Genomic DNA, 12,336 nt, shown 5'->3' on the forward strand with positions numbered 1-12,336 from the left:
AAGCCTGGGCACACTCTCAGTGAAGAAATTTTCCCTAATATCCAATCTAAAGCTCTCCCAGTGCAACTTGAGGCTGTTTCCTCTGTCACTTGTTCCTTGGGAGAAAAGAGTGGTGCCCACCCTCCTTTCAGAGCAGCCAAATTTTTGATGCACAAACTCACTCCCTCCAAGCTCAGCTTCCACTTTGCTCTGTTCCTGCCTGTTGTACTTGCAATTCCCTCCTATCATCACTAATTTTGAATTGCCCGGGCTGCCACAATGCCTGTTTTCCTCTCCAAGGCTGTGGGATATTGTCCCAGGAGTGCTGCTATGGTTTGCCACAGCCCTGTGTCCCAGCTGCCCGTGGCTGACCTCCCAGAATATTTAATGCACAGGGTTTGGGAGGGATAATTGCAGCTCACGTGGGTTTGTGAATGAGGATTTGTGCTTAAAACCCCGAGAAAAAGCTGGAGAAAATGAGTTTATTATGGCAGAAAATTAGTTTATTATTACCCTGCAGGGTGGCTGCAGAGGTTATCCCTGGTGAGGATGAGTTATTGATAATTAAATGCCAAGGATGAGCCCTCACAAGTGGGAGCCTCGAGCTGCCCAGGGTTTCAGGCAGTGGGAGAGCAGAGAATGGAAATCTGATGGAGCAGGAGGCTGCTGGCAGCTTGAGCAAGCACCCAGGGGCTGCTGAGGGACAGGAGGGGAACCTCTGTCCTTTGTGGGAAGGGATCCTGAGCCACCCTGACACATCTCACTGGCTGAGAGGTGGGAATTTGTGTCCTGTCACCCTGTGCCACCAGCTCTCCTTCCACAAACACCCCTAGCAATGACAAACCTGGTGGGGGTGATCCATCAGGGACAGCACCAGAATCCCAGGATGGTTTGGGTTGGAAAAGACCTTAAAGATCACCTTGTTCCAACCCTCTGCCACCAGAGGTTTCCCACTAGTTATGGAATTCTAGTGGATTCCCACTAGAATTTCACACTTTCCAGTAGAAATTAAAGTCATGGAAGCTCTGGGAATTGTGTTGTCCCTCCCACCAGGCTCCAGGCCCCCCATTTTCAGTGAAGACAGGCACACACTCACTGAGGGATGGCAGAAACCTTCCCAGGGCTCCAGGGGTTGCAGGTCTCACTGACACCATGGATTGTCCCAAACCATCCCCTGAGCTGATTTAATGCACCAAATTGGCAGAGTTGTAGTTTCTGACACTGAAATATTTCAAAATTACTTGATTAGCCAATAAATTCTGGACTCAAACATGCATTTTTGCACGTAATAACTGAATAACTCCATGAGAAAAGCAAACCCAGAGGGGAGGGAATAGAAGCAGTAGGAAGTGGTAAAACAAATAAAGACTCGAACTGGTTGCCTGATTGTTTTCCATTTTCACTTTTATTCCCCTTGCTGCCCTTTCAAATACCTCTGTGGGGTTTGATACAGCACACCTGTGGCCACTGACCATCCCCACAGCTTGGTGGGTGAAGCAGGGATGTGGAACAGGTGAAAAACCCACAAAGCTGGATCCAGATGTGGGTCCATGATGCTTCTTGGACTCTGGAGTTCCAGCCCAGCTATGCTTCCAGATTTGGGACTTTCCTCTTTCTCCTTCAGAAAGCAAACCCAGCTCCTGCTCTGGGCACATTCCCATTTCCAGGGAGAGAAAAGAACCAGCCTGGGCACCAGCTCTCTGCTGCTCCAGCTGCCCCAGAGCCAGGCAGGTGTCCTCAGCCCCTTTGTGACACACAGCTGGTGCCAGGGGCAGGCAGAGAACATGTGCCAAGGTCACCTCTGTCACATCTTTATTTCTCCAGCTGCAGGGCCAGCTGGAATTCCAGCGGGGAATGGATTCCAGGGTGAACACCCCACACGTCTCAGCGCTGCCCGGACACCCTGGGGATGTGTGATAAGCTTATCACTGAGGGGCACAAGGGGAGAGCCCAGCCCTGCATCCACCCAGAGCGTTTCCAGCTCCTGGAAAATGAGCCTCCCTTCACTCAGGGTGGGTTTGTGCTGCTGTGCCTGTCCTGGAGGTTTTAGGGGGGTCACTGGGGGGCAGATTCCCCATCGTGCCCCTTCTCTCTGCCTCCCCCTGCCCGGAGAGCTGCGGGTGGCAGCGGGAAGGGGCAGGATGGGCTCAAACCGAGCGGCAGCCACTGGGAAAGGGGGATCGGGAATGGCAGCGGTGACTCAGGGCTGTCCCTGGGACTGTGGGGTGAATTCCAGCAGAACGAGAGCCGGGGCTAGCCGGGCACTGCAGGAACCACTGCCCAGAGCGCCAGTGAGCATTCCAGGGGGAGCGAAACAGCGCTGAACTGGGGGGTTTAACACAGGGAGGGAGGGTTTCCCCATCCCGGGAAATGTTCAGGATCAGTTTACACTGAGCAACCTGATGGATTGGACATGCCCCTGCTCCTTGCAGGGTGCTGGACTTAATGACCTTTCAAGCCACTCCATTATTCCATGGTTTTATTCCCATGCACTGCTTAGCAGCAATTCCTGCTAAACTGCCAAATTTTGTAATTGCCAAACATTATACGCTGCCAAACATTATGATTTACTCCGTTATAATAAACGTTTAATTTACCCCAATCCGGTACCGCTGACAGTTTCTCCAAGGGTGTTAAAAGAGGATGGAGGGCAGCTGGAAACAAACCAGAACCTTTGGAGTCTCTTTTCCACCCTGACAGCCAAAATGTCCCTGGAGGGGGAGAATGGCGCTGTGCCCTCTCTGTTTGCAGCACCCCGTGGATTTCAGGGCCAGGAACGGAGGTGCTTAAGGAATGACCGGCCGTGCCATGCTCCGGTTGGCACGGCTGGACACGGTGGCCCCGCAGGTCCTTTCCAGCTTGGCTGAATCTCCAATTCAACGGGAGCAGCCGGGACACGGAGAGCCGGGCTGGGCAGCCCCCGACGTGGGAGCGCTCTGGGCTGTTCCCTGCTCGCTCCATGGCCGGGGATCCCGGGGAAGGCCGGGGGGATTCCCAAATTCCTCCTTCGGGATCGCGGGGAGCGCCGCTCGCCACCGGGGGCGTGGCCAAGACGAAGGGGCGTGGCTATGCGGAGATGGGCGTGGCCAGCGCCCATCTGACTGCATTGGAGGGGCGTGGTCCAGAGGGATAGAGGGCGTGGCTACAGAAAGGGGGCGGTCCCGCGGCGTTCCGGCCCCGCCAGCAGGTGTCGCCCTCCCAGCAGACACACACAAGATGGCGGCGGCGGAGGCAGCGGGCGGCGGCTGTGGGGGGATTCTGTGACGGCGCCGCCATGTTGGTGAGGGCATTAACGGCGCCCGGGCTGCGCCGGTGGTGCCAGGGCCAGCGGGGCGCGGCCGCCGCCTGTTTCCCGCTGGGGCGGGCGCTGCTGGGCGTGAGGGGCGCCGAGGCCGCCGTGTTCCTGCAGGGGCTGCTCACCAATGACGTCACGCAGCTGGTAGTGGAGGGCGACGCCCCCACCGCGCTCTACGCGCACGCGCTGAACGTGCAGGGCCGCTGCCTGTATGACGTCATCCTGTACAGGTGAGACCAAGCGGCGCGGCCGCGGGGGGGGGGGGGGGGAGAGGAGGGAGAGGCCATTGACGGGGTGGCAGGGGGTTCTCTGCTTCGTGACGTTTTCGGCTTAAAAGCCAAAATGTCAAAATTAATGTGCAAAAACGCGCTTCCTCCGTGGGTGTGCCATCGCTCAGTGCAGCCCCTGGGGATCACCGCGGCAGAGGAGTGTGATGGGTGCGATATCCCCATCTGGGGCCGGGCTGGGAGCGCTGAGGGTGCTCACCTGGAGAGGAGAGAGCTCAGAGCCCTGCCAGCGGCACGGACGGGATTTTGGGAAGAAATTCTTCCCTGTGAGGGTGCTGAGGCCCTGGCACAGGTTCCCAGAGAAGCTGTGGCTGCCCATGAATCCCTGGCAGTGCCCAAGGCCAGGCTGGATTTGGTTTGGAGCAGCCTGGGACAGTGGAAGGTGTCCCTGCCATGGCAGGGGTGGCACTGGATGAGCTTTAAGGTCCCTCCCAACCCAAATCCATCCTGGGATTGTGTGACAGTGGAAGGCACAGCTGAACAAAGCCAGCTGAAACTCCCTTCACTGTGGGTGAGGATAGAGAATTCCACGTGGGCAGGCGTGTTTCTGCCCCTGGGAGAAGTGAGGGCAGTGTTTGCTAGGGAGGCCACAGCAGGTGGCTGGAACAGCTCAGGTATTTATTTCACTGCGGGATGTGGGTGCTGCTCCCTCTGTGCCATCCAGAAACTTGGAACAGAAATTTCTGGGTTTCTCTGCAAATCCAAAAATCCCTGCGTGGAATTCTGGATTTGCACCACGACCCAAATAAAAATCCAAATAAAATCCCACAGCTTTGGCTCCCGCTGCTGTGGGTGTTTGTTTCCCTGACCTTGGGGGTGTGATATTTTGTTTTTAGGCTCCACGGGAGCACAGCAGAGGAGCCTCACATCCTGCTGGAGTGCGACAGCAGCGTTCTGGACTCCATCCAGCAACACCTGAAAGTCTACAAGATCCGCAGGAAAGTCACCATCGCCCCCTGCCCCGACCTCTCCCTGTGGGCTGTCCTCCCTGGGGACACCGGTTCCCTCCCAAAATGTGCAGACCAGGCTCTGCTCCTAACCCCTGACCCCAGGGCAGAAGTCATGGGCTGGAGACTGATTGCAAAGAAAGGAGCAAATGTGTCAGAGATTATTCCTGGGAGCCAAGTTGGAGACGTTGAGGATTACCACAGGCACAGGTATAAACAAGGTAAAGCCAAGCCCTGTTTTGCACTATGGCTTTTGGGAGTCCACATGCTGATTTAAGGCAGTAATAAGTTATAAACCCTTCATTCTCATGTTTTAATGCATTTAATTTGTTCATTAATAGATGTATTAATTGCTGTTTTGAGTATTGAAGTGAGCTGGTGGTTATAATTCTGTCTGGTGGAAATGTCTGGGTATAATTTTCTCTTACTCAGATTATGGGGATTGGTCAGGAATGCTAGAAGAAAGCCAGGATTATTCATTTTCTTAGAGAGAAGCTTCTGTGGTTGGAGTAATTTTGATTATTTTGAGATGACACACAGCTCAGGCATTTGCTTGATGCTGAGGAAGGAAAAGGAAACACCCAGACTTGGCTTCCTAAAAACTTTGTGGCTGGATTTGCTGAGTTAACTCTGAGGCCAAGGAGAGCGGACAGGAATCTCAGTCCTGGGAGCCCCAGTGCCTTTGATTTTAGTGTGTCCATGCTGGTAAAGGATTAAATTAATTGGGAAAGATGGGAAGGAGGGAAAGATGATGGTCCTGTGCTGAAACTGGGATCTCTCTGGGTTGGAAAATCAAACTGAGAACAAGCCAGACAACTCAGAGCACAAATCTAACGAGCAGCAGTGTTTACCTTGATGCCTCAGGTTTTAGATTTTCTATTTTCACATTCTGTGCTGCTTTAGTGTGTGGGTCTGAGCTTCACATCAGGGCATGGTGAGCTCTGTGCACAGAGCAGGGAGACAAAACAATTCCTGCTCCAGCTGGGCACCAAGGACAAATGATCCAAATCTCAGCCCAGGAGCACAAACCCCGTGGGCTGGAGAGAGAAAAGCAAGCAGGATGGGAGTGCAGGGGCTGAGCTGGAATTGGACACTGAACTGCAATGTGCACATGGAGCAGAGCTGATCCCAGGGAGAGACCCCGTGAGCGCTCGTGCATTTTGGGACCATTTGGGTTCATCTTGGGTGCAGCCCTGGCTGGGCTCTTGTGCTGCCCAAGGTGGATCCATGGAGGAGATCCTTTGAATCAATCCCTGCTTTATTCTTTCTATTCTTTATTATTTCCATTCTAGCTCAGCCTAGCCTCTGCTCTAGGTCAGATCACACAAGGCACCAACCTGCTGCCTTTGTTCTCTCCCTAGGAATCCCCGAAGGGGTGAAAGATCTCCCCCCTGGAGTGGCCCTCCCCCTGGAATCCAACCTGGCCTTCATGAACGGCATCAGCTTCACCAAGGGCTGCTACATCGGGCAGGAGCTGACGGCCAGGACGCACCACATGGGCGTGATCCGCAAGCGCCTGCTGCCCGTCAGCTTCCCGGGGCCCCTTCCCCGTGCCGGCATTCCTGAGGGTGCCGAGATCCTCACCCAGGCAGGGAAACGTGCTGGGAAGTTCCGTGCTGGAGGAGGAGAGCTGGGCATAGCCCTGCTGAGGCTGGCTCACCTCCACGAGCCGCTCTGCGTCCCCCTGGCAGGGGACAGGGTGGAGCTCAGAGCCACCACGCCCGAGTGGTGGCCGAAAGGTGCTGCTAAGTAGGTGAGGGAGCAGTTTAGGGAGAGGTTGGCTTGGGGATTTGGGAATGCTGCTGTTCAGGGGAGGGGTCTTGCAGGATTCCTCAAATTGGGATAAACAGCGGGAACCCAAAGCTGTGGCAGATCACTGGGGTGGATCTGCCGTGGGGAGACAAATCCAGGGAGCTTTTCCTGAGGGTAATCCCTACTTTTTTAGGGGTGCCATGAGTTGTTGGGTTGGACCCTCTTTAGGGCGTGCCCTGTGTTGCTGGGTTGGACTCTGGATGGTCGACACTCACTCCCTCAGACTGTGCTCTCCCAAGCAATGGGATCAGGAGTTTCCCTGTTCCATGCACTGATTTTTTCAGTTCAGAATAACCATTCTGAATAATAACCATTATAATTCTGTTAGGTTTTTTTGAATGGAGGTCATGCTGCTCTTATTAAGATATATTCTCAGGCTGAAATTTTTTGCTACACATTGCTCCTTGCATTGAGCTTCTTCAACTTGCTGATGGGGCTGGTGTTTCTTCCCACTACTGGAATTGTGTTCAAAAAGATGAACATCTTGTGCTTCACCTGTCAGACCTTGATTTTAACTCATGGGAAAAAAAGGTCTCAAACCTCCTGTCCTGTCTCCTGCGTTGGTGCCAGTGGAGGGAGCAGGCCAGTTTCTCTGACTCCCTTCACTCAAACCATTTTTTGGGACAGGAAAAGGATATTTTCAGTGCCACATGTGCTGGCTTAGCCTGGCCTTGCTGAGGAAAGATTTTCACCATGTTCTGGCTCTTTCTGTGCCCCTCACACTGTCCCTGCTGCCACCTGCAAGCTGGGGTTTTCTCCATCCACCACCCCCTGGGTTTTCAGAGCAGCCCAATGCCTTGGCATTTCTTTGCTGCATTTTTTCTGGCTGCCAACACACCTCTGCTTTTCCCATTTTTCTTCTTGCTGCAACATATTCGTCTCTTATTCCAAAGCAAACCAACTCTGTGCCTCCTGACCCTGTCAGCCTGCAGTGATTTATAGGAACCCTTTTTTATTTTTGTATTGTAATTAATCCATGACACAATGAGAGAGATGCCCAGGTGAGATCCTATTTTGTCCAAAACAAAAAGAGAAAAAAGCCTTTGCATGAATATTTGTAACAAAACCCGTCCAAAATCACATTTTGCCTCTGTTTCAGTGTTACTGTGAAAGGAATTTGTCTGTAAAAAAATGCTTATATTGATTAAAACTCTATGGTTGCTGTGAAATGATGCTGTGGAGTACCTCATTAATTATTACCTCTGATTTAAATGGGACTCATCTGAAAGAGAAGATGCTTTTTTTTTGCTTGGTGTGAAGACATAAAACAGAATAAATGCACTTTCAGGTTGCTTGCTGACCAGAACCATGCCTTAGACTGTTGGTCTGGTCAGGGATTGGTATCAGAGTCTTTCTGCTGGGAAAATAAATGAAATTGGACCCTTCAGAGGCCACAAAGATGAGGCTGTGCTGTCCATCTCGGCCCGAAGCAGCTTTTCCTCTGCCCCTCATTGTGCAAAGGCTGCTCAGAATGGTTTTATTGTCCTGGGGTGAGCAGAGCCTGAACAAACACTGAATAAACTCCTCTGTTTGGGGAAGCCCTGCATCTTTTCTGCCTCGGACACACATTTCTTTTGTCTTCTTCACAGCGTTTGAAAGGCTTTTGTTGCTGCCAGCAGCTGCAGGTGACACAAGGTGACACATGAGAAGGTGGTGCTGGGGTCAAGAGGTGTTTGATGGCTTCTGGAAAATAAAAAAAATGAGGTAGAAATGGAGGGGAGCAGCCCCAGTCCATGTTACCCTTTTTTAATTTTCCCTCACAGCCTTCTCCACCTTTAATGATTGGAGCCACGTGAATTTGGGGCTGGAGGGTGCAAGAGTTGATTTTGCAGGGATTTTTCCTCTCTGAGAGCCATGGAATTATTCAGGCTGGAAAAGACTTCTTGGATGATCAACTCCAATCATTAACAGCACTTCCACCACTAATCCACGTCCCCAGGTGCCACATCCACCCATTTTTTGGCCACTTTCAGGGATGGTGACTCCACTTCTCTTGGCAAGCCTGTTCAGGGTTTGACCTTTCCAGTGAGGAAACTGGAAGGGAGAAGGACTCTGCAGGGAGACCTGGAAGGGTTGGATGGATGGGCAGAGTCCAGTAAGATGAAGTTCAATAAATCCAAGTGCCCAGTCCTGCATATTTTTCCTGAGCACCAACACGGAGCCCAAGGAGGGCTCTCAGGTGACCTGCTCAGATTCCAGCCTCAATCCAACAGCTGGAAAATGTGGGGCCCTTCCTGAATCCCCTTTTTCTGTGGGTCCCCCCTTGCTGCCTCAGTTTCCCCTTCCTCTGCCTCAGTGATGCTTTCTGATGGAAGAGAGTGGAGTAAACAGTTGGAATAACCTGAAACCCCAGTGGGATAAGACAGGAGTTGCTGCCAGACATTGCAGAGGGGAATACATGAAATGGTTCAGGTCAGGAAAAAGTTTTCCTCTTTTTTTCTGCCTTTAATTTAATTTAAAAAAAAAATTTTTAGGAGCAGTGCTTGTCTTCATTGTTACATTTTTTTACCTTCCCTGTCATAGTAAAATGCCAAGAAAAAAGTTGCCTTGGTGTGGTGAGGAGTCCAGAAAAATGACTGCTTATACTTCAGTCTCCTCTATTTTATATAAATATAAATACACTATAAATATAAATATATTTTATATATAGACATATACATTCTACTATATATTATATATTCTATATATCATTCTATATGTAGTCTATATATTCTACTATATATTCTATATATATTCTATATATTCTCTATTATATCTATACATATATATATTTTATATATATTATATAAATATATATAATATAACATATATAGATATATAAATATATTCTACTGCAGGTTGCTAAAATCACTGCTATTCCCTATTAAAAACATAATTACTCATAGGGATTCCCACTGCTGTGCCCAGATTTTGGGTGAGCATCTTCACTCTGGATGACTTTAAGAAGCCCTCACCAATATTTGTAGCTTAAATCAATATTTTGATTGTTTTTTCCTGCTGCTCAGGCAGTGCTGAGCCCTTTCAGGCCTTCAGGGAGTGTCCAAAAACTGCCCAGACAAGAGCCACAAATTGGATTTATTCCTCACGTCCTGCCTTGGTACTGCTTTTCCAGGAGATTCAATTTCCCCAGGGTTTTTAGGGCTGGAAAATTTGGCAGCTTTCACCCCCTTTTCCCAACAACTCCTGCAGAAACCACTCTCTGCATGGCCATTGTGGCATTTTGAATGTAATTTTCAGAGGAGGATGTAACTCCTGCTAGTTCTAATTATTTATTATTTTTGGGAGCACAGTTTCTGCTGGATAGAAACAAAGACAAATGCTACATTTTGGCTTTAAATCCTTTTTTTCCCCAACCCTTTCCCTGTGCGGTATTTCGCTTTTTTAGACTGTGACCCCTGCAAGGAAAAGTCTTGTGTTTTTTTTTTCTTTTTTTGCTGTAACCTGTTCTTGAGCCAGCAGAAATAATTTCTGCCTGAACTGTTTTTGTGGATTTGAGTCTGGATTTCCTCTCTTTCCCTCTGTCCATCCAATCCAAAGGAGTGTGGAATTCTGCTCTCTCCTCCCACCACTAAAATCAGAGTTTGTGCTTCAGTGCTCTGCTTCCACAACTCTGGAAATATTTGGGTTTTCTCTCTTTTCCTTCATCCCTGCCTGAGATTTTTTTTTTTGATTTTTCAGGGTTTTGAGGGAAAAAAAAAAGAAAAAAAGTGGAAATGAATATAAAAGCTTCTTGTTTCAGTTTTAGATATTATTTTATTCTCCAGTTGTGCTGGCTTGGCAGCTGGAGGGTGTCTGGGAATGCCACTGGAAGTTTTGGGACAAACCAGAGGGGGAACAGCAACTCAGCAAATAAAAGTTGGGTTTTTAGAGCTGATCTCATTTCCTACTTATTGCTGTGTCAGAAAAGCTGCAGGGAAGAAATTTAATATTTGGGGAAGGTTGTGTGCTGTGTGCCACTCACATTCTGTTTTATTAGAGCAGTTTTATTCATATTTTGGAGTTTAACTTAAATAAATGTATGTCAAAGGCAGCTTTTGTAATTGTTTTGAATTTTTTTGGTGGTTTTTCTTTTTAAATTTAGTGGGAATTTAGCAGTTTCTCTTTTTTCCAGTCTCAAGATTAATAATTCCTGACTGGTGATGGACTCCACTTCCCAGCCACCCAATTAAATTGCATTTTAACTGGGTTTTGTGCCATTTTCTTCAGAAAAATGAAGATGGATCCGTTTGCCATTGCCATTGTCTCTGGACACATTTATTTGCTGAAATCACATTTGCTTTTTTTTTGTTTGTTTTTTTGGTAGGGCTAAAAATAAATTGATGTGGGGGGACAATGAGGATTTATAATCTCAGGCAAAGAATTGTGGGAAAACCATGAATTTATTAAGGAAAAATAATGTTTAAAAGATGATAAAATACAACTGTCACCAAGATACTTGAAAAAGGGGAAAATGCAAATCAGTTTAGCATGGAAGGAAGCCTTTACTTAAAATAAACTTCATTTTAAATTCTTTTTAGTGCTACTTTCAGTGAGGAACAGAAGTGCCACCACCACCAAAGCCACATTAATTCTGATGAATTATCTGAGATGCCAAACCCCCAGAGATACAAGAGGTGTAGAATCGTTTTACTGTGAAATATGATGTAATTCTATATTTCTATGTTCATTAAAGCAATTAACATTTCCTTACTGGGTTGTGCTTCCTGATTACAGCTTAAATGGGTTTGAAATATTCAAATATATAGTTTATTACTCAATAAGTATGGTACAAATACACTAATATATATACTAATATAGAAATATGCTTTTATTATATGTATATCTGTTTATTTATATTATTTCATATATAAGTATATAAATATTGTATGTATACATGAATATATACTAATATAAATAGTGATACCTATATACTTATATATTAAAATATATATAGTATATATAAATGAATATATCCACTTATTTATATGTACTTTAATTTATATACTTTATACTTTTATACTGATATTCTTGTTTATATATACACACTTTCCCACATATCTATATAGTTTTAATATACATACACACAAACTTTTATATATATATTTATACTTACATACTTTAATAAATGTACTTTTACACACATAAATATATATACATTTATATATATACTTTTTAATATATACCTAAATAGTTTAACTGTATGTACATATATACACATACTTTGATAATATACTTTCATTATTACATAATTATATATATATGTACTTTTACACACATATATACTTTAAATATACAGACATATATACACACATATTTATATATATTTATACTTATATACTTTTATATGTGTACTTTCACACACATATAAATATATATACTTATACATTCATATATATATTTTAAATATATATGCATATATAGTTTAAATATATATACATATATACACACAGTTTTATATATATTTATACTTATATAGGCCCTCGGGAGCGGACTGCAATTCCCAGCGTCCCCGCGCCTCGCGGCCCCGCGGTGACATCAGCGCTCCTCGGCCGGCCCGGCTGGGCAGCGGCAGCCCCGAAGGTGAGCCCGGCTCCTCCGCTCTCCCGCAGCCCGATCCCGCAGCCCGATCCCCGGGCAGCCACAGGGGTGACACCGCGGTGACACCGCGGGGCCGCTCCCCGAGCCCGCCGCGTTCCCGAGGCTTTCCCGGCGCTTTCCGCGTCGTCCCGCGGCTCCGCGAGGGTGGAGGAGACGCTTCGCCACAGCCTGGCAACAGAGTGCGTGTGGCAACCGCGGGGGAGCGGGATCCGCACGGCAGCGCCGGGCCGGGCTCGGCTCCCGCCGCTCCTTCCCGGGGATCTCTGCCGAGGACGGGCTCGGCTCCGGCCGCTCCTTCCCCGCCGGGCTCGGCTCCGGCTGCTCCGGCCGCTCCTTCCCCGCCAGGCTCGGCTCCGGCCGCTCCTTCCCCGCTGATCTCTGCCGGGGGCAGGGAAAGCTGCCGGGGAATGGCAGGTGGGGACCGATAGCTGCGCGGGTT

The 12,336-nt window shown here is 48.2% G+C and overlaps 2 protein-coding genes across 5 annotated transcripts in view; both read left to right on the forward strand.

The window, feature by feature from the left end:
- The first annotated feature begins 3,146 nt into the window (after positions 1–3,146).
- On the forward strand, positions 3,147–7,489 carry IBA57 (iron-sulfur cluster assembly factor IBA57). The gene is made up of 3 exons (XM_041489125.1): positions 3,147–3,504; positions 4,398–4,729; positions 5,870–7,489. Exons 1-3 carry the CDS (start codon positions 3,254–3,256, stop codon positions 6,259–6,261), a joined length of 975 nt encoding a protein of 324 aa, XP_041345059.1. The 5' UTR covers positions 3,147–3,253; the 3' UTR covers positions 6,262–7,489.
- A 4,298-nt stretch (positions 7,490–11,787) lies between these two features.
- Positions 11,788–12,336, forward strand: part of LOC121364724 — a 29,879-nt gene continuing 29,330 nt past the window's right edge. For 3 of the 4 annotated variants that reach the window (XM_041488205.1, XM_041488231.1, XM_041488223.1), the window contains exon 1: positions 11,816–12,311. The gene's annotated coding sequence lies outside the window, so the exon portion shown is untranslated. Of the gene's footprint in view, positions 12,312–12,336 lie in introns of all 4 variants that reach the window. The other variant, XM_041488213.1, reaches the window with a different exon arrangement.

The sequence above is a fragment of the Pyrgilauda ruficollis genome, unplaced genomic scaffold, assembly GCF_017590135.1.
Source record: "Pyrgilauda ruficollis isolate IOZ18807 unplaced genomic scaffold, ASM1759013v1 scaffold12, whole genome shotgun sequence".
In the NCBI taxonomy this organism is placed as follows: Eukaryota; Metazoa; Chordata; class Aves; order Passeriformes; family Passeridae; genus Pyrgilauda; species Pyrgilauda ruficollis.

Excerpts from the sequence above, each read along its gene's own strand:
- IBA57 (XM_041489125.1), top strand. The coding sequence starts at position 3,254 with ATGTTGGTGAGGGCATTAACGGCGCCCGGGCTGCGCCGGTGGTGCCAG. Across the intron at positions 3,505-4,397 it reads TATGACGTCATCCTGTACAG|GCTCCACGGGAGCACAGCAG; the intron begins GTGAGACCAAGC and ends TTTTGTTTTTAG. Across the intron at positions 4,730-5,869 it reads CAGGCACAGGTATAAACAAG|GAATCCCCGAAGGGGTGAAA; the intron begins GTAAAGCCAAGC and ends TTCTCTCCCTAG.